Here is a 22,899-nt window from a genome sequence, read left to right as displayed (position 1 = left end):
TACGAAATTATACTTTTCATTCACTTAACTCCGAAACTTTTGAGCAAAGAATACCACTTTCAAAAACTGAATATGAAATCTTTCAGTTTAACGTCCGACAATTATGTCCGTTAGGCTAAGGGAGACGATGATTAAGACAAGTGAATGATGATGGAATGAGAATATATGGGGAGAAACGAGAGTGCCCAGAGAAAACCCACGGACAACACAAATTAACCTGGCCGCGGATGGAACCAAAGACCCCACGCACCAGATGTAAACGCTCTACCACTGAGCCACCGTACCCTCTAATACAGGTTTTTCAGATTGGAAGTTAGAACTCTTGGAGAAGTCAAATTTTCTTCCAATAATTTAGCTTAATCTACAAGTAACATTTCAACTAATAATACATAAATATATTTATTGTACAATATGGTCGTTTGTTTTTATTTTCAAAACATTCTAAAATCAACATCAAGAAAGTAAAATACCAACATACAAAATATAAACTATTCCAGTTTGACATTTACTTTGTGTATTTGTAAGAAAGAAAATAAAATAAACATATAAACAAATTAGTTGATATTTGATTGGAGGAGGAAAACAGGAATCTCACCACTAAACCTTTTAAACAACAAGAAACTATGGCAAGATACAAAAAACGAGCAACACACATGAACATACAAAGAGAGTGAGACAAACAAAAAAAAATATTCATTAGAATCAAAAAGTACAGAGAAAAAAATATTTCAATTGACCATTATATACACACAATACTTTGTTGTAAAGCAGCAGGGTTCTGCACTAATATCCAACAATGAAACTAGTTTTGTTTACAGCTACTGAACACATTATGGTCAACATAGTGTAGTGGTGAGTCTGAATGCCAATCATTAACAATTCTCTAGAACCATATTTTTTTCTTCAGTGATGAAACTGGATTATTATTAATATATTAAACGTGTATTACTTATATTTCTATAGATGATTTTACTATACACACGTATGAACAAAAATAAATCTATATTTATATATCTATATATATATATTATTAATTTTGTATTTTTGTTCTATTTACACTACAAATCTGCTATCTTGACCATATATATATATATACGTATATACATTTATAAGTTTAGATGCATTAACTCTTTTTCATTGAATAAACAAATCTATGTGCGTAGAAATAATAAGAATTGCTACGAAGTGTGAAACTGTAGAAGAGAATTCACAGCTTGAAGAAAGTAGGTTTTATAATGAAGTTATAAATTGAGAAAACCAAAACAATTATAACACAGATGTATATTATATACATAAAATATACCATAGCTACCACTCTATGCATGTTGTTACTGCTAGATGAAATTTACTAGGATTTAGATTTAAAATGAAAATAATGTTAGTAGTAAAACATTTGATTTGTACTTTGTGTTTTCCTTTCCAAACTCATATAAAATTTATGACATGAAACATTTACTTTTCAATATATTTATCTATATCAAGCTATTATGAACAAAATTTATAATTGAGATAAGTATTTATTTCAATATATAAAATTGGAAAATAAACCTTAAAGATTTCAACACCATTGGTGTTTCTATATAAGAATTCGATATTTGCTCATTTTTCATAAATTTGCACGCATTAAAATCCATTTATACATACTTTTATTCGCACGTACACTCCATAAATAGTTCAAATTTTAATCACATTTTTAAAAAAAATCATACATTTTATGTGTTTGTAAAGCTTTCATAACTTGAATCAGCCACTAGTGAAAAAAAAAAATCTACATATTAAAAATGTCCGCTTACTTTAGATTTTTCATATGTTCATGAACATACAAGAATTTAGTTTACATATTATAACGCTTTTACCAGCAAACAAAACTAATGTAAAAAGAGCATACCCACAGGGCATAAAATAACAAAAACTTATTACGCCTTTAAAAAAATTAAGTGCCACTTAATGAACGCGAATAATCGGAAACATGCTTTTCTAATAAAAGCAATATAAAATCACAATAAAATGATTTTGATCTTCTCATTAAAACTGTATATACATAATTCGTAACTGCAGAATTTTATACTTTTGTTTTTCTTCTACATTTGTCAACAAGAAATAAAGAAGTTTTATAAATTGAAATTTACTGAGAACATATGTATGACAGCACTATGTTCCTGAATCTTTTGTAAAGAAAGAACTAAAATTATTCTCATAAACTTTGTATTTCCATACAAAATAAACAAGATTTGAATACGTAGCACTGTTCCTTTTTATTCCAATCTTTATGCTACTACGTATATAGTCGTGTTGCTATCATTAAACAATACATATATTATGCATGTCCATACACATCATGTCATAAAATATTGACTTCTATTCTTTGCGGTGAAATTTAAACTCCATAAACAGCTAATTTTGTGCCATAAATATATATACGGAACATTCTTAAAAGAAGGGGAAAAAATCTAAAAAGTCACAAAGTTCGATTATGCTTGTTTTTACTGAACAGTACAGGAATTAATCAGAAAAACAAACACTACCCGAAAGAATTAAAACACGAAAATATTCGAAAAATGACGTCAATTATTTATGTTAATAAATAAGGCGAAAAACCACTTCATTGCCCTACTTATGATGAGATCATTGCACAAGACTATAAATGTCACTTCCCTATCTTATTGATCATACATAGCACAATAATATTGCAACTTTCTCAGTCATGTCCGAAATCTTGAAAAGCGATATATGAGAAACACCATCAACCAGTGGTTTCTGTAATAGGACATGAATTCTGGAAACATTGTTTTAATAGCACACTCTCACTAATGCTTTTCTTTTAACTTTATATGCTTTTCCTGCTTGTATATTATTTCACTGCAATTTGTGCATACATATTTTCGTTGACTAACTTGCATCGTATAGTAATATAAACAATAACCACGGCAACCACCTATTATAGTTTATTTTAATGAAGTGGCTATATTCAATCTACCTGCAACATGCTTTCAAACAAGTAAATAGTTTTAAAATAAAATTCTCAACTTGTAAAATTCATACACACTCTCTCACACACAAAAGTACACCTTACGCCATATGTACATATATTTATATATTTTATTTAACTCACACCAGGAAGTCACTCTTTCAAAAAATGTGCTGACGACTAGCATACAAAATTGCAATTGAGTGGGTTGGTCATTTTCATAATAATTATTATACAATCTTCCCCTCTGAAAATTGAGAGAATCATTGTCATTTTACATTAAAAATCTGTACATTATCAGTCAGGTACAAACAGAAATGTGCAATGTTCAGAACATGACATTTCACAAAATTTAACGGTTTGCGATGCCATAAATACATTATGTCGCATGTACATATTAAAATATTTTTAAATGGTTCATTTAAAAACGAAATATATGTATGTACGTTAAGTACTGGCACTATATACAGAATCAGGATAAAACTTTTTAACTTATTATTATTATTATTTTTTAGTACATTGTCATGTTTCCTTAGGTGAAGTACGAGATGTCTTGAAAAGCGGAAAAAATATCTTGAGATTCAGGTTAAAATAAACTACATTAACTAACACATTCCAACCTACATTTGGCGTCTTTTTATTACTAATATTACTCTTTTTTCACAGGTACTTTCCAGTTCACTTCACATCTGCAGTAACAGTTTTTTCAGGTGTATTTTGTACAGTCGGTGTTCCTGGAGTTTCTAAAGTACTGTTCCGTCGCTGTGGAGAGAGCAACTCCTGCCGATCACGTTCTCTTTCACGACCTGGTCTAAATGCCTCCAAAAGGGCTTCCACGCGGTCTTCTGTTGGCCCCCATCGCTGAAAGCCTGCGTCATTCTGAAGCCAAACAACGAAAGTACCATGCGCTGACCTCACGTTCAATTCGTTTCTGAAAATAATCATTGAAAGTCATCTGATATAATGAAGAAAATAAAATCCAGTCAGAGTTAAGAGAGAAAAAACTCGATTTAAATTTCTTCCAACATGTAGGTGGACTGATCTCCCTCACCCCCCTTCTTTTTTTTTCTTTTTAATCTGTTTTATCGCACCTGGAATCTACGTATTAGTTTACCCGAAAACTTATAAAATGAAATTTCACTTTTAGGTTCAATCTGAGTTATGACCTTAAGACGAGCAGTGAATAAACTTAAAATTATATTAAAAGACCAATATTGTTGCCAAATTTGTACAATTTATGAAGAGTACAGCTTAAATGACAGATTATTCGGAAATCAATTACCGTCATCGTCATGCACATACATAACTGAATTTCGCAATATAAAAAATAAAAAAAATACCTATTTCAGGGCTCATAGTGGTCTGGTCTCTTGTAAATAGTTGAAAAGTGACTAAAAGGTGACCAAAATCTCATCATGCCCCTTTTTTCCTTTGTCAATTTCTCAATCACCACTCTCTGTTTGTTGTTTTGTTTCATCTTTTCTTCTTCTTTTTGAGCTTTCTCCTTTCTTAGGTTCTCTGTGCATATCATGGACCGAAAAGAAAAGGAATGAAGATGTACTAAAGGAAGCTAATGAAGGACGACAGATCATGAAGATAATAGGAAAAAGAAGAAACAGCATGATTGGCCATCTTATTCGACACTTCGATTGGATCACTGTGCTGATAGAAGGAAAGGCAGAAGAAAAACCAGGAAAAGGAAGACCAAGGATAGAATATCTAGATGCAGTTACGAAGAGGAGGCCTTATCAAAGTATAAAACAGCTCTTCCAGACGAGAGAAAAGTTTTAAAATTTCCATGTTACCTATCAACCTATGGTTGAGGTGAATAAGAAGAAATATGCTTTGTAGTTACGGTAAGCAGACGTAGCAGATGTAAGAAGCTTCTGAGTAAGTGGAACAAGTTCTGGCCTATTTCCGAATTCCTTCATTCCAGACATAATATGTAACTTAGCACTGAGAGTTCTCAAAGCCGTGAAATATTCAAATTCATCACCTACTCTTAAGAAGAACATACAAGAAGCATAACACAAGACGAACATGATGAACCACACAAACACACACAACGTTGAGCGGAGCGTTGACTGTTTCTCATGTGGCAGCAAGTACTGAAGTTTTCAGAAGAGTAATGAGTAACAAGTTTCTGCCTTTTTCCATTTATTTTTATATTTTTTCTTAGAAAACTGCCAATACAAAACATAAATCACAAGAAAAAAGTCACTTTACCTCCCCAAAAAGTAACTTTTAGTGACAAATTTGAAAAAAAGTAACTTTTAGTGACCAACTTGAAAAAAAGTAATTTTTAGTTAAAAAAAGTGACTCGCTATGAGCTCTGCTATTTCATTCAAAATAGTCTCTTGTCTGAAGCAAAAGTATCTAGTACTCAACGAGTAGGCAGCCGCTTCCGAGCCTATAGCTGATAACCTATAGTCGAGCCCTGATCACGAAGAGGTAAAGATAAGTAAGGAAGTGAAATTTCTAGTTTAACGCCCCACTATTATGTCATTTACGCTACGGGGCGGGTAGTTAATGAAAGTGAACAACAGAATTATGAAAGCATAGATAATTATGAACTGATGGAAAAAGAATGTGAAAGGAAATGGGAAAACCCCGAGGAAATATATGGACACGATGTTATCAACGACGAAGTCCCATGGCCCCTGGAATCGAAACAGGGAACCCTTGTATCAGACAGAAGTGAGCGCTGCCACAGAACCGCTGCGCCCCCTAAAAGCTGAGTAGGAGTAGCGAGACAGAACATGAAATAATCTAATTGATCAACAACTTTATAAATTTGTTTTGTTGAGTTTCATATTAAGCAGAAGCTGAAAATACGTAAGAACCGTTATCCGTCAATACGTTAACGGATTTACTCCAATAACGAATTTGACCGAAGTATTTCGTCTAGCTATCTACTGCAAAAGATAGAATTAAAAAGTTCGTATCCGTTCAAGAGTTATCCTGTGGAGTAACAGACAGGCGTATTAACAACACAATTTTGTAAGTCTTACTGCTTGATCCTAATAAATTCTAAAAAGTAAAGAAATATAAAAGTGAGAAGGGCAATCAGTTTTGAAATACAGGTCCACATTCATGAATGCATTTTGGATCCTTTCTATGATACACTTTTGTTGTGTAATTTTATAAAGTGCAATTAAAAACTCAGTTTCGTTGTCATAGATTCTGAGACTGTAGAAATTCTTTAATCTTCAGCTGAAATGATTTTCTAAGACTGGGAAGAAACATTTGTTCACAGATGTTCAAACATCACTTATTTCTTATAGCGCACGTACTATAGATATTCAAGTCATTTCCTGATTATTGGCTTGCCTGAAAGCACACCATGTGAATCGAGATCAACCACTTCTTTCAGTTTATATACAGTAATGAAATATCAATTGCAACTCTGTGTAATTTTATGCTTTTACAAGGTTTAATAAGAAGTTTCCACACAAGTAAGCATAAACATACAATGAAATATACATCAATTGAAAGGAAATTTTAAGCAGAATGCAAATTAAGTTACAGAAGTTGCCTACAACTACAATAACGGACAATAATTAACAAAATGTGACAGCCATTATTGGCGCAAGTTAAATTTAAGTTTGTAAAAAACGACTGACTTGAGCTAATACTTAACTGGATATTCATGCGAATTGATAACTAGATTGCACAGTTTTGGCATGGAGTTCACTGTTTTGCAGTGTCTCTACTTGACTGCAATGTTGCCAGAAGTCGTTTATTGCTTCAATTAACAAATTTCTTGTTATAGGTGTCCTTACATAAACCATAACCTTCAAATCACACCACAAATCTTCAATAGGGTTTAAGTCTGCCGAATTACCGAGTCAAGAAAGTGATTAACACACCGTGAAGGACAGAATAAAATCTTTTATATCTCTGGCACGGCGGCAAGGGACAGAATCGTCTTGAAAAATAATTGGTTCACTCTTGAATAAATCTCTTTCCGAAGGTATCATTTTAATCTTAATAATAATTTTGTATGTTTGTGATTTTGATACAACACACTATCACAAATATGGATTCTACCGAACTCACGAAAAAAAAAAAATCATGATACTTGTAGGGTACTTCGAGGTTTTACCAGTACAAGCAGGAATAAGTGCTTCACCATACATGGGATACATCCTGGCACGTGAATCATTTCCATAAACGTTGATTTTTGTCTCATCACTAAACAGTATTTCACGCCACTTTTCACTAGCCAAGCCTCATGAGCCTTGGCCCACTGCACACGCATTGTACATTGTTTTTATGTAAGGTATGGCTTCTTGACAGCCCCGTGTGAATGCAAAACCATCGATTTCAACTGTTTCTCACTATACGTGAACATTGACACCAGATGTTTCCCACCAACTCGTTACACGGTCTTATGATGGCTGAAATCTGCAAAACACAACCACCGTAATCCACCCGTTCTGTCTAGGAGAGGATTTTACATTTTGACCACATCTGACAATTCTTCCTCTCTTTATGTACCCCGCTTTCCGAATCTTAGCCAACTGCCTACCTACTATGCTTTTATGCCGCAATTTCAGCATTGCTTTCGTCACACTCACTAAATGTTCGAATTTTACTGGCTTTTGTCAGAGTTATATCACACCTTTTCCCCATTCTGTCTGATGTAAATGAATTGTACGACTTTTCTTCTAAAATGTACTCAGTACAAACATTTATGAAAGAAAAATAATTTTTAGGATATAAATTTGAATTTCAGATCCGACAGCAAGTTTCACTACACATTTGACGACTTCAGCACTCCATCTGCGTAATCCTGAACACTTGCACAATGAGAATGGACAGAAGAATGGTACTGCACGATTAAGGAATTGATTCAATAGTAGAGTGCGGACCTCAGTAAGCTGGACCGGGTCGGCCATGAAATTAGCATTCGGAAAGGCTGATTTGTGTTTCATTTACGTCACATTTTGTACAGTATCACTTATTGTTGCAGATATAGATAACTTCTGTAACTTAATTTTAATTTTGCATAGTATATAGCTAAAAGAAACTCCATATTTTAACTCACGACGGAAGAACAAATTGCAGCCTCATGTACTTATATTTTAATTTCGATCGGGCAGCACTGTTGAAGCTTTAGTCAGGAAGCCAATACTTTCTGCAGCAATGCTAAACAGCTGCTAAGTCAATTTCAGTTTCCTGGGCACATCTATGCCAAAGGTTCTCATTTTCGAAAAAAATGTGGATTCTAAGAGTGCAGGAGTGGAAAACTCTTTCTAGTGACCAAGCACAGATGTTTTTTTACACAACCACTCATTCATTGTCAATTTTTGTACAGTACGTGACAACGGAAAATGTCCTCCGTACTTGCCTTGGTATTGGTTATTCTTATGGAGATGGTTCATTCTTTTTAGTATTACTTATGGTCAATTAGAAATTCTTCACATTGATATTAATCTGAGCCATCTGATGCACAAAAAATTATGAATATCGAACAATGAGTCAGACAAGCAAACATGTCAAATCGTATAATGGTAAGAGTATGCCCACAAATCGTTAACGACCACTATTCTCTATTACTATATTCAACATATAAAACTTAAAATATATTTAATAAAACTACAGTATTGGCTCAATTTTGCTACATTATTTATCTTCTATTAAGAAAAAGTATTTAATAGAGGAATGCCGTTACCTGATACCCACGACCGTCAGTGCGGAGAGTCCCTTAATTGGTGTTAGACATTAAGATCTCTAACAACCAAGACTGGCAGTTCAAGCTAATAGGAGTGATGAAGCAGATCGGCCTCCGCTTGAGGCATGTATAAGATACAAATTGTAAGCGGGCGAGAGAAGAAAAACTCACACCGCAACTGTTTGCAGTCGGAAAACTATGTTAATATACAGAGAATAAAAAGAATTGGTGACACACATTGCCACACCGCTAGCAGCGCGACCAGCAAGAAGCTTGAAATTAGTTTCCTGCAAATCAGAGACCAGTTGTTTCAATTTCTCAAGACGATTACTGAAGCCATTAAGGTTCCACTAATAATGCTAAAGATTAACGCTTAAGACGAACCTTCCCGCGTGGGCCAAGTATTCATGAGGTCGTCTTCCACCATATCATATCTCAAAGATATTGCAAATGGAACCTTATATATTTCGCTTCTTTCGGGAGAGTATAGTTCAGTTGGCGCATATGCTGGCTGTTTCAGACTAGCGATGTAAGGAGAGCAACGATGGGTGGAATTGTGCCGAAGACCATTACTACATGAAACTCGTCGAAACTACTGGGGTCTTTCCTTCTGGACGATTATCAGAACAAGATCTGGTTGGGTGGAAACGTCTAATGTCGGGGTTGCTACAGACTTCCGAGAAGTAGCTATAACGATACCAAACGAGACAGAGAGTGGGGAGGGAATGCTTTGTTTCAAACAATGCTTAGCATCGGCAGCAGATACCCTCTCAACAACCATACGGATACCTTTCCCAGGTTAAAAGGTTGGGACAGTCCCGAGACCACGCAGAATGCTCGCCCTTGCAGTTACACAAAAGGGATTCGTCGTTGTACAAAGCTCCACACCATGACTACTCTGGCCACAATTAGCACAAAAAGCAGCGCTAGCATCACTGGACGTGCTGGAATACCTGACATTTGAAACAGTGCACGGAACTCGGAATATGCGGATGGACTTCAAGATGATAGTAAGCAGCCTTCACGTATTCAGGAAGCGTAGGCAAACTAAAAAGTAAGGATAAGTAACTCAGTAGCAACGAATTCACCTGACTTTTTACTTTTGATGCGAGTTACTCCTATAATATGTTGGTCAGCCAGCTCCGATTTAATATCCTCTTCGGTGGCATTGAAGAGGTCCCAACACGATATCACTCCTCGGGACACGTTCAGTAGACGTGACAGTAGACGGTTCTACTGACACGTTCACTGGTTCAATAGCAGTCAATTTGAGTAGCTTCGCTGTTTGCTTCTCGTCGCAGTTTCCACTAATGAAGTGTCACTGCGTAGTTTCTTAATATCTTTAACCTTGTAAGTAATAACTTTATTAATAAGAAAAGGAGACAATCCCTTAATACCACTTGACGGTTAGCTTCTGCATTGGCACTTTCAGCAACTTTGTCTTTAATTACAGGATATCGGACTACAGGAGACCCAATACTTGATTTTTCCACATTCTCTACTTCGAGAGTGTGTCTCACTCTCGATTGGTTTGGGCTAAGTATTTTTATTCATGAAATGTGTATATACAAAGTGTGCGAACGCCTCAGCCTCACACCGGGGCGCCTGCGAGCAGTTTCACGCTACTCCCCTGGCTATTCCATGGGCACGCCTTAACCTGAGGAACAGCATGAAGCTGGCGTAATCACGGGGAATGGGGTGAAGCAAAACCATTCCCATACACAAATACACGTGTACGCGGAAAGAGAAGTGAAACGCAAAGAATTACCTGACCAACTATAAAATAGGCCCACACTAGCCAACAAGAAGACTAAAACGTGCGGATTTCTTTGAGAATTTTACACTTTTTATATTTTTAACATACGATTTTTCATTTTTTTGTTTGTTTTCGTTTTGTATTTTTTCTCAGAGACTAGGCACATAGGGACACACACTCACTGGACGTATACAACAGCAGATCGATGTATCAGAAAATCTTTACCTCAGGGAATTATTACGGGGGCAATCCCACGAATTTTCATTTATTTGATATGTTTCACCGGAAATCACACTATATCAAAAGATATATCAAAGAAACACCCCGACGAGGAGTAATAAAAATACTCTTAAGATATTACCCCCCCCCCCTCGAAATCTAATTTATATCAAAGGAACATTCGACGAGAAGGGTAATAATATTCTAGGGAATTATATCCCCACTTGAATTTTCATTTATTTCGAATGTTTCAACGGACAATCATACTACATCAAAAGATACATCAAAGGAACACTCCGATAAGACGAACAATAGTACCATCAGGGAATTATTATCTCTCCCAAAACCCTGTTTATTTAAAATGTTTCAATCCTATTTTATCAGAATATATGTGAAAGGAACACCGCGACGAGAGGGAGGGGGAATGTTGTGCTTCTTCTCTGTTGAGCAATTATATCCTTTCTGACATTGAGAGAAGATAACGCATTATATCTGATTATATATTACAATCCACTGCGAGATCTTGTACAATTCTTCCTTGAATAATACGAAACATCAAACAGAAAATACAATAGAGAAAGTCAGTTCAAATCGTAGAGCTCCTAATTTTAACTTTTATAACATACTTTCACACAACTTCAAAATAAATATTTTTAATAGCATATATTTGACTCAAATATCATGTAAATAAATCAACAGGGTACTGAAACAGAAGCAAGGTGACAAACGAAGCAGAAAAAGCAGTAATAATAAAATCATGGATTATTACATATGTATACATAAGATTGGAACAAACGAAACACGACGTATGGAAATAGTAGATAAAATAATTAACGGCTCATTCCACGTCAAATCACCCAGGTCATGTCACCCACCAATTCAGATTTTAATGAAACTTCATGTACTTGTTAACACTACTAAGGTATGAAGACCTGTAAAATTTTTCTTCCGAAATCCTAATAGTTTGTGAGAAATACGAGACCAAAGTTTCAGAATTTCAGGCATCCCGGTCGTTCTCGAGGCAATCTAATATTTCGTAGAGCTTAATACAAAAATTCATATCTCAGTATCTAAGCAATGTATCACTTGGAAATTTCTGCCCGAAGTTTATATGTCTGTAGAGCTAATAAAAAAAAAACACCATCGAGTTTGCTGTACATTAAGGGTGAAATATGCACCCTTGCACTTCAAAATAGTTAATTTTTTATGTAAATTTCTAATTTTACCTAATGCGCATTATCAGTGAGGCGAACCAATTACCTTGCCGATCTGTTTTTAAAATTGAACCTTAAGGTATGTTCTAAGAGACTGTAAAATAAAATTAGTGGTTTTTTGAAAGCTTCGGTTAGTAATTCTCGTTTAACTCTTCAAGACCAACGCGCCAGCTTTTCGTGTCATCTGTAAAGTGTTATTGCTATTGATACAAGCAAGGTATTGGCACATCACTGCTTGATTCACTTACACAGGTCTCAAGTAATTACTAAGTATACGTGTTGTTTGTGTTGAAGTGTGTGTGTGGGTTCAGAGAAGCGGGATAACCAGGCTAGAAACATTCACTTTCGAAATTTTATATATAAAAAAAATCTGTTTGCCGAACTATTAACATAATCAAAGTGAATTTAATGTTAAAATTGAATTAATTTTCCAAATCTACAGTCCATTATCTTTCAAAGTAGAAATAAAGGTTATATAACAGTCAAGGGGAAGCCAGTGCTAGATAAAAGTCCTGCCAACCAAACTTAACCTAACCACGCAAACTAAAGTGCAAGCTTTTAGTCATAATGCAAAGTTTTGTATGACTTGAAGAGTATACATTTATTTAATATATTCGTTGATATATGTATCTATAGTGTCAAAGACCTTACGTTCGTAGTTGTTAAATATACAGGGTGTCTCAAAAGTCCCCTGGCATAGGATAACTGTTATTATCATAGTTACAACAAAGTGTAAGAGGAAAAACAGTTTCCAAATATGATGTTTTCAATCTAAAGTGAAGGATTGTTTTTTAAAACGGACTAGCCGTTTGGGCTGTGCACTCTTTATGCGCCCAACGTTAAACGAAAATGCAACGTTGCCATTAATAGAGAGGCTGGGGGAGGTGGATAAATTTTGTAAAAGTATGGTGGATAGGGGTCATGTTTTAAATGGGGGCTGGCCATCGACACGTTAGCGTAAAAGACAGTAATTTCATTCACTTATGTTGTGGGTTCAGGTAAATGGCAATGTTGCGTTTTCATTTAACATCGGGTACATAAAGAGTGTACAGCCCAAACGGCTTGTTCGATTTAAAAAAATTCCTTCACTTTAGATTGAAAACATCATATTTGGAGACGATTTTTCCCTCTTACATTTTGTTGTAACTTTGATAATAACCGAGTTACTCTATGTCAGGGGACTTTTGAGACATCCTGTACACAAGGACAAATGTTCGTTTCATGAGCACCCGAATAAAATACTTTCTCCATCTGAAGTTCTAAACTCTCTGTTATTTTTAGAGTTATTGTGTAGCTTTCAATATTTGAGATGAAGTGAGATTGACCGAATTTGCAACTGTGGGAGGGTAATAAATTTCATTTCTTCACCTCAGAACTTTTAGCTGTAAATGTACACGATGCATAATACACTATCAAATCTAATGCAGGACTAGTTACGGATTGAAAATCGTTTACTTAACGCGAACATGCAAATTGTGTCTTAACTACCAAGCTGACGTGAAAAATCTTGTCTAAGCAATGCGAGTAGGAACATGTCTAGTCTTGTCTCATTCTGCATTGTGGCCGTGCAGTAACTTGTTCATTTCGGTTTCAGATGTGTTTCTGTGCAGATGTTTATGTCGTATTGAGTGCTTAAGACTGAATACTTATTGGGGTTGCTGCAAGATAGTGTTGTTCATCCTGTCAAGTGACAATTTGGCCTACAACAATGTCGCGAAGTGAATTAGAACTGTGCAGTGTAGGAAAGGAAACTAAAAGTGAATGCCACAAAAACAGCTATACAGGGGTGGTCAAATTGCATTGTATTATCAGTGCATCCGAGAAAGAATTATTATCCCAAAGGAGTGGAATCAGTCCTGATTTGCTAACTAGTGTTTGTGAACATCATAAAACATATTACTTGAAGAAGTATGAACATTATCAGACAAGTTGTTTTCATCCATTTAATTGCCACAAAAAACCAATCACTAAGGCTTTGCGAAAAGTAAGTGTTGATTTTGCTAATGAAATTAATAAAAACATTGATTCTGTAAAGGCTATTCCTGGACAAAAGATATGCGGTAATTGCAGAAACAAACTTGGGCTTTCCTTTGAATGCAAAGACGTGGGCGGATTTAGTGAACACGATGTATCTGTTCTAGAAGAATCTGTCGCAAAAAACGAAACTGTAGAGCATCTTAATGTTTCACTTACAGCATTAGGGGAGTCACCTCTAAAATTCCATGCATTCCGTCACACAGCAAGCCTGCATATGCTAAAAGAAAGCTTGACTCAGCAAGTTCTGCTCTGAAAAGTAAAATAAGCGAAGTTGCGGGAAAAGAGCTTGTCTCTAAACAAGATTCTTGTAAAATTTTAAAGGATGTGAAACAAAAGACTCATGATATGGATAAACTTCTTGATTTAATAAAGACCAAACTCCAAGGTAAAATCACTAGAAGAGAAAAAGTACAACTGTTAACTTTAGTGCCCTCATCTTGGAGCAGGAAACATTGCCGATGAATTTAATGTGAGTGAATATGCCATCCGGCAAGCAAGGGAAGGTCTGAAGAATAAAGGAATTTTAGCTATTCCTGAATTGAGAAAGGGAAAACAGCTCAGTGAAGATACAATTCAAATAGTAAAGAATTTCTACGTTGATGATGAATATTCCAGACTTCTACCTGGAAAAACAGTAAGTATTTCAAAAAAATGTTCCCTTGGAGAAGCGATTATTACTTGGGAATTTAAAAGAATTATACTCCTCATTTAAACATCAACATCCCACCATTAAAATTGGATTTTCTAAATGATGCACGCTACGTCCTAAGTGGTCCGTATTTGCAGGTTCTGCTGGGACACTGCAAAATTCGAGGATTTTGGTCCTGGGGAGGACGTAACATATTACCAGTGGGTATCAACGGACAGAACAGAATTGGTGAAAGGTACTGTCACACTGAACGAGTATGTGACAATTTTGATACAAAAGCTTGTACCACATTCATTTATTTCCAAAGCACAGTCACATTTCTTAAGGACAGAAAGAAAAATCTTGAGCCAGAGACAGCCGTCGTTCTGATGGACTTCAGTGAAAATTATTTCTACATAATTCAAGACTAAGTTCAAGAGTATCACTGGTCTACTGATTCCTGTATCCTACACCCAGCAGTACTATATACACATCTTCCTGGATCTGCAGACCTGACTGTTTCTAGTTTGTGTGTGATATCAGATGACTTGGAACACGATGTCGCATTTGTTTGAGACTCAGAAACAAATAACTTCATTTCTGAAAGAGCAATTTCCATATGTCAAAAATGTAAATTACTTTAGTGATGGATGCGCTGCGCAGTAAAGGAATTGTAAAAACTTCATGAACTTGTGTTACCATTATGAGGATTTCTCCTTAAGTGCATCATGGTCATTTTTTGCTACAAGCCATGGTAAATCCCCATGTGATGGTATTGGTGCGACAATTAAACGTCTGCTTACTAAAGAAAGCCTCGCATTGAACATATAAATTTCAGCTTGCTAAAAAAGGAAACACTCATAGATACACGCAAAACAACTACAAAATCGTTTTTCTGATGCAATAACAATTCCTGGAACACGATCATATCATCAGCTCTCTCCTCTAAGCGAAACCTCGATTGGGACAAAGCGAATCAGTGCTGATCCAGATTTCAGTTCCATTTTTCATTTTACTGAAGGGAAGACATCTTTTAGAATGAACATCGCAGACATCATTACTAATTCGTATCTTGCATGTGTTTACGATAACCACTTTTTTTTTTTTTTTTTTTTTTTTGTTTGTTTGTTTGTTAGCACTAGGTAAAGATGAAGAGGAAAATTATGTTGAAGTCAATTTTATGCACCCTTTTGGGCCGGCTCTATCCTTTTATTGGCCTTTTGCAGGAAAAAGACAACTTGTGCCATTTTCCGATATCCAATATTATTTGTTATATGTGCGCCCCCTTTACTAAAGATATTGGAAGAGTATATTATTTCTCAGATAAGGAGGTTCAGTTTGTGGAGGAACAATACAGGCTGCGTTTTGCTTAAACGAAGTAGCAAGTTCCTTCAGTCTCAAATAGTGAATTCCAATCAGTGTGATTGGCATAACAAATTGACTGCATGCACAAGGAGTTTTGCATATTTCTTTGGTTACAAATTTTCAATTTAATGTAGTGGAAAAGTTCAATCATTATTTTTTCGTTTTGAAGACTAAAATGTAACTGTCGCAAATGTTGATAAAAAGAAGTACGAAATTGAGTTTTGTTCTGTATTTTGTATTGGTCCTGTTGTTCCTATTTGTAAATTACGTTTATGAAAGTACGTATTCCCAATCGAAAAATAATCCGGTACTGCCTCCCCCCCACTCGGACTGTCATATAGCCTTCATTTCTACTTTATTTGAAAGATAATGGACTGTAGATTTGGAAAATTAATTCAATTTTAACATTAAATTCACTTTGATTATATTAATAGTTCGGCAAACAGATTTTTTTTATATATAAAATTTCGAAAGTGAATGTTTCTAGCCTGGTTATCCCGCTTCTCTGAACCCACACACACTTCAACACAAACAACACGTATACTTAGTAATTACTTGAGACCTGTGTGAGTGAATCAAGCAGTGATGTGCCAATACCTTGCTTGTATCAATAGCAATAACACTTTACAGATGACACGAAAAGCTGGCGCGTTGGCCTTAGAACATACCTTAAGGTTCAATTTTAAAAACAGAGCGGCAAGGTAATTGGTTCGCCTCACCGATAATGCGCATTAGGTAAAATTAGAAATTAACTATTTTGAAGTGCAAGGGTGCATTTTTTACCCTTAATGTACAGCAATCTTGATGGTGTTTTTATTATTAGCTCTACAAACTTATATAAACTTCGGGTAGAAATTTCCAAGTGATACATTGCTTAGATACTCAGATATGAATTTTTGTATTAAGCTCTACGAAATATCAGATGGCCTCGAGAACGACCAGGACGCCTGAAATTCTGAAACTTTGGTCTCGTATTTCTCACAAACTATTAGGATTTCGGAAGAAAAATTTTACAGGTCTTCATACCTTAGTGGTGTTAACAAGTACACAAAATTCCATTAAAATCTGAAACGGTGGATGACATTTCGGATTTTTTCTGGGTGATTTGATGTGGAATGAGCCTAACCAAAAAATAGTGAACACAATCTCACACACCAAAAAAAGTATAGCATATAAAGTTCATTAAACATATCATCAGATAGAGAGGAATAGATATGGAGGAAAGCAAAAAATATTAAAGATAAGAGAAGTAGCTTCTGCGTGTCAAAACGTTCTGTTGTAATGGAATGTTTGTTTGAGACAGTTACCGGGTAAATATGGGTGCTGTAGGAATATAGGTGGTTGTTGGTGCATATCGAAAGAGCCAATATAAAAGGCTGAAGGTGGATATTTTTTAAGGTTAGAAATGAGGCTGGAAGAACAGCAACTGTCAGAATGGCAGAAAGTGTGTGTGTTGTCTTCATGATGAGATCTTGAAAAGCTGATGTTGAATATAGGTTAATTTTACATCTGGATTCCTGACATTCTTTCAGTGAAGGTACAGAATGTTTCAAGAGATCAATTCTCGCAATGACAATGTGAAGTTTGGGATTTCTTTGCAAAACGATTTTAGGACGATTCGGAAGATCCTTTCGTTTCAGAGGAGATGGTAAGCACGTGGTAAGTGAGATTTCAGTAGCGTTCCTTGCACTATTGAACTGTTTGCTGATAAAAGTTGAGACCTTATCACCATTTGGAAAGTGCTGATGAGAGGATCTTGAGATAATTGTTGACGGGTGATATAGAACAGATACGCTTTTTCCGAATTGCCAAGAAGGGTAGGGAATGTTTGCGTGAGAGTTTTTGGAAAGAAATTGTATACTATTGGTAAAACTGATTGTACGCCATGCATGCATTCTCAAGTCTGACGTTCACATTAAGGATGGTGACTGTATGGTTGGAGAAGGGCCACCAAATCTGACTAGGTACTTACTGTTTTGGGACTGTAGGAATAGTTCCACTGATGGTTGATTGTGACTTCGTATTAGGAAAATAGCACTTAAGAATCGAAACCAGAGAAAAAGATTAAAGCAGTTTGTGATGCGCACAGTATTTGTTGTTCTGGTAGCTCCATGAATAGGTTGACGCATCAGGGGGGCTTACGAGTGCCAGTGGTAGTGCCCTCCCACATCTAAAACCCAGTTTAATCTAGTCGAATATGGTCCATGCGAAAGCCTACTCAATACACACTATATTCCATGTTACTCCAAAAACATCTAAATTGTTACTTCTCCCTAAAATCCACCCCGGGGGACCAACTCTTTCTGATATTGGTGAACTCAACGAACGCATCTTTGCTTTCATTGATTACTACCTAAAACCTCATTCCAGGCTCTCTCATCAAGCCTCAAAACAAATAAATGGCCCCGCATAACGCAGTCGCTGACGCTTTCGCCTTTAGTGCGAGCGCTCCCGGGTTCAATTTCCAGTAGGGGCAGTCGATTGAAAAAAGGTAGAAGCTATTTCAGACGAGCCATCCTGAATGAGGTTTTCCTCATTCACGCAAGGCAAATGCCGAATATACCTAACATATTGATCCCAGGCCACTTCCTTCTTTCCTCTCCAGTCCCCGAGTAGTATGATCGGCGAGGGACGTCATTCCTCATACGTGAAGGGAAACTCGGCCACCGATGCCGAAAGCCCAGAAATCTAATCCTAATCAAAAGACACAAATTACTTCGTATTATAATGCACTCCACCACCGAACCAATATCATTCTCGTATTTTGTAGATGCAACTTTGTTTTTAAAAAAAATATACATAAATATTCCACTTACCTAGAGACTCAGCGCCCTTAAGTTGCACAACGAATGCCCCGAACCTCAAACTCTAAGCTAAATTACGGATCTGTCCGAAAGTTCCACATTTGAAAATAACCCCTTTGAAGAGCACTCACATGGGCTCCTCACACTAATCTATCAATAGGGAGCCTAGAATAACAAATACTCCTCCATCTTTTCTTGTCCTCAATTCACAGACATTTTCCTAATACGGATCCACGTTCAACGTACACTGGAATTAGTCCCTAACCTGGTCATTCTCCAACCATATAGAACCATACTTGATGTGGGCGCCTCGAAACAGATGCACATATCAAACCTACCAACAGCCCTCAGTACTACAATTCAAGAACTCGTATACTTAAATCACACATTTCCTGCCCTACACTGCCTCTCGATGATCTGTCCTTCTACAACCATTTCCAAGATCTTATCCTCTGCACTCTCTAAATGGTCACTTTATCAAGAAACAATTCGGTTGTGCAAAAAACCTCTTCGAAAACAAAATAATCCGCCATTTACAAAATTCTCAAATTTCCTTACCTAAAATCATCCAAGCCTCTATATATTCACTAGAAACTGATAAAGTTTTCCTGAATTGTCCAAAAACTGTTTATCGAAGGACCTCAAGCTACACACCTCCATTATTACGAAAACTGGTCCCTTAAAGCACCATTCATCTTCACCAAAGAAATGTCAGAAACCCAGATATAAAGAGTCCCCTATGTACATTTGATGCTACCCTTCCAACCCCCATCACGAAGACAATCCACACTTTTCACTATTCTGGTTGTTAGGATTATATCACTCTCATTTACATCCTTAAAATCATCCAAATTCCAGCATTTTATATTGGTTCTCTCGATATGCATCAACAATCACCGACACTTCTGCAACACTCGAATCCTCTACCCACTTCTTCCAGAACAAACCACCCACCACAAGTATATTTGATGACTCTTCGCGAAAGTATCCCATGGACTCCTTCATGTCCTTAAGAATGTTTGGAAGAAACTTCCAAGATTACCTTATCTGCAAACTAGCTTCTTGGTTCTAACGGACTATATTATCCTACCTCGCTACTTACTCAGTTTCCTAAACCTATATATATATATTTAATTTTTTGCCGATCTCTTTCTGTAGCTATTATTAATATTTACAAGTATTCTCTGTACATGCTTTTTATTCTACATTATATCCTATTTATACTACTTATTTTTTGTTAATTTCTTCAATAATTTATATATATTTTCAATGCCCATTTTTTTCTTTCCTTTATTATATAATTATTTCACTTCATCACTTCTACTTCCGACTCCTGGACTCTTAATAGCTCACCAATCCCATTAGTTTTAACTTCCTATAATAAACTATATCGACTACCATCACTACGTTTTTCGGTTCTACACAACAGATACTACTTTCAGCCTCGCAACATTATCACAAGCCCTTGTAATTCAATATGGTGCTTATCTGGACGCCCACAACCAACTGCTTCCCTGTTCTTTAATTTTTCTGCTTTCCTCCGTACTTCTTCCTCTCCCTATTTGACGAGAGTTTAGCTGACTTTTTATAGTGTACTTCTTTTAGTGTGTCTAATAATGCTTTCAATATTTAATTCATTATGCATACAACCACACATACACACTAAGAAACGGTACACTATATCCTCTTTTGCAAAAGTTCGAATCAGAAAGGAAGGAGGAAGATAGAAAAATTAAGTAACAGGAGGGCATTTATGACCTGTCCAGGAAGACTACATCATCTTGGCCCAGCACTTCGCAGTTGCTTTTCTGTTATTATTATTTCTTTAGCGAAAGATGTAACAGGCCTTTTTCCAGTGTGTCAATAAGTTTTCTCTATTTTCTGGCAAATAATTAATTTTCCATTCTCGCTTCGGGATTTCGCCGTTTCAACTACACATTAAGCACACACTAACACGTACTTTGGTATAATGTGCTGAAATCCATGTCTATACTCATGTTCATATGCAGGTACCACAACCTGTTTTCTCTTAAATGGACTCGCTTCTAGTTTTATGAGGGCACTCGGAGCTGGATCTCGCCATTCTGGTATGAAAATAATGAATGACAACGGTTCTGGTGAGTCTGCCAGCAGACGTTCGAAGTGGTTTACCATTGTCTCCATCAGTTCCTCACAAAACGGTGGATTTGCTTCAAAGGAGCCACTCACAGCCTTGAATTCCAATATCGGCCTAGAAATAATACATATCGTGAGAATAAATTTTATCACAATAAACGAAAGAAACTTAAATGACTTTAACTTTCTTTTCCTCTCCCCCATCCCCATATTGATGTTTAGTTTTAGTCTAAACATTATCATGTTATACACCATCTAAAGAAAGAAAACTCTCAGATAATACAGCACAATAACTAACTTTATTACTTCTCAATATTTAACATGATGATGTAATTTTGGGAGACATTCCTGCTCTCTTCGTCAGCCACACTATGAAAGATGAACGCAGACGTTGAAAAACTCTGTATACTTGTCCTTTTCTAAGTCTGCACTGTAATATCAGTAATTCTATTAATAACTAGCTGGCCAACTAAACCTGTTCTTACTACTCAAAGAAACATATAATTGTTAAACTAATGCAGAAAAGAGTACAGGGACATATTTACAAAGTACTTCACAGAATTCAATCAGTACTGTTTTTCTTTGTGTTTAAATCTTGCATGTTATAGCAATAACAACACACTTAGTTTGCCAACTACTTCTTAGTAGAAAACAGAATGATTCACATTACAGTTGAATACAGTTTCAGTGTTAGAAAACGACACACAGAAATGAGCTATTCGATGTCTGTGTTGGTCTTTCACACTGTGACCGAAGAAGACAACAAGAGCGACTCGAAATTAAATCATGTTAAATAATACAGATCAGATGTTGTGTAATGTTAACAAAATGTGCCAGACGTTTTCTTTATTTCAGATCATTAGTTAATAAAAGAAAATACGGAACACATTATTTTCTACATTTCTACGAAACACATTATTCTTCATTTGTGCTACCTCTTAACAGATTTATTATGAATTATCAGCTGTTATTTTGAGAAAAAATTAGTTCGTCATTCTCATCGAAGAAAACTGTTGTGAACTGGCAAACTATGATGTTTGAGAATGGGAACGCATAGAAAGCAAACGGTTCATTATCAGGGTTGTGAAAAACTCGGTTTCTTTTTAAATTTTGTACGTACATTTAAAGCCGTATTCCTACTTAAATATCACTTAAGGAGGGAAGCGAATAACCACTCGTCCACTCGCCCGGGGCGAGTGGTTCATCCGTGTGAGCGAGTATTTAATATCATACCGAAAGTAAGTAAATGATTTATATTGTGGGATGTGGGCTAGTAAAATTTTGTTGCTTATTTGCATTCCTTCACTTAAGCATTCATGTTCTATTGTACACATTTGGAATGAAACTACCGAATTTTCCTGTCACACAAAAGGGAATCTGTGACTACTACTCATATCCGCGTTTCGTGGGACATACACTGCACTCGCTTATACTTCGATTTCTCAAAAGGAGGAAGTAGATCCTACTATGTTCAGGATTCAAAGGCCAACCGTCCTGACAGAATTTTTTTTAACTCCCCTCAAAACATGCCAGGCAAATACTAGGATAGCACTTCAAGCCAGGAGCCAGAGATGGAAGAAAGCCGCTTTACTAACCCTTTTTCCAAAAACGCTGTGTTACGCAATGTATCATCAATTATCATCCCCTACGACCTATATGCTTACTTCGAAGTGTGGTTTATTATTATTATTATTATTATTATTATTATTATTATTATTATTATTATTATTATTATATCTCTATGAACATTATAACAAAACGCATTTTCCACTTCTTGCTTTTGACGATATAGGGTGATGATGTCCCTTAAAGTTTATATTTGAAATGAAGCCACGTGTTTTAGGGTAGCGTAGAAATATGGAAGGGAAAGAAAAGTTCATAATTTACTTTACTTATTTTATGGTACTTCAGGTCCATAGTTCATGTGTATATTAAGAAATAAACATTGTAACATTTTCTTCCCTCCTTTTCCCCATTTCCGTCCTTACATCCAGAAAATTTTATATAATTTAGTTCTGGCCCAAGCACAGAAAGTGAATACTGTTTTAGCTGCTATTTATTTGAGTTTGTTGCTTTTTTTATTAGCGAATGGTAATTGGAAGGTACAATTTGAGTG

General features: G+C 35.8%; 1 protein-coding gene across 1 annotated transcript in view; it reads right to left on the bottom strand.

Annotated features, from left to right (window-relative positions):
- Positions 1–394: 394 nt before the first annotated feature.
- Positions 395–22,899, bottom strand: part of Pcif1 (Phosphorylated CTD-interacting factor 1) — a 92,067-nt gene continuing 69,562 nt past the window's right edge. Inside the window, exons 11-12 of the mRNA XM_081760553.1 lie at positions 20,629–20,898; positions 395–3,899 (exon numbers count right to left, since the gene is read on the bottom strand). Coding sequence (XP_081616679.1) covers positions 3,647–3,899; positions 20,629–20,898 — 523 coding nt within the window. The 3' untranslated portion in view covers positions 395–3,646. The remainder of the gene's footprint in view (positions 3,900–20,628; positions 20,899–22,899) is intronic.

This window comes from Thermobia domestica, chromosome 1, assembly GCF_964235325.1.
Source record: "Thermobia domestica chromosome 1, izTheDome1.hap1.1, whole genome shotgun sequence".
Taxonomy (NCBI): Eukaryota; Metazoa; Arthropoda; class Insecta; order Zygentoma; family Lepismatidae; genus Thermobia; species Thermobia domestica.
The sequence above is the reverse complement of the archived record's forward strand: the minus strand, read 5'-3'. Positions and strand labels throughout refer to the sequence as shown.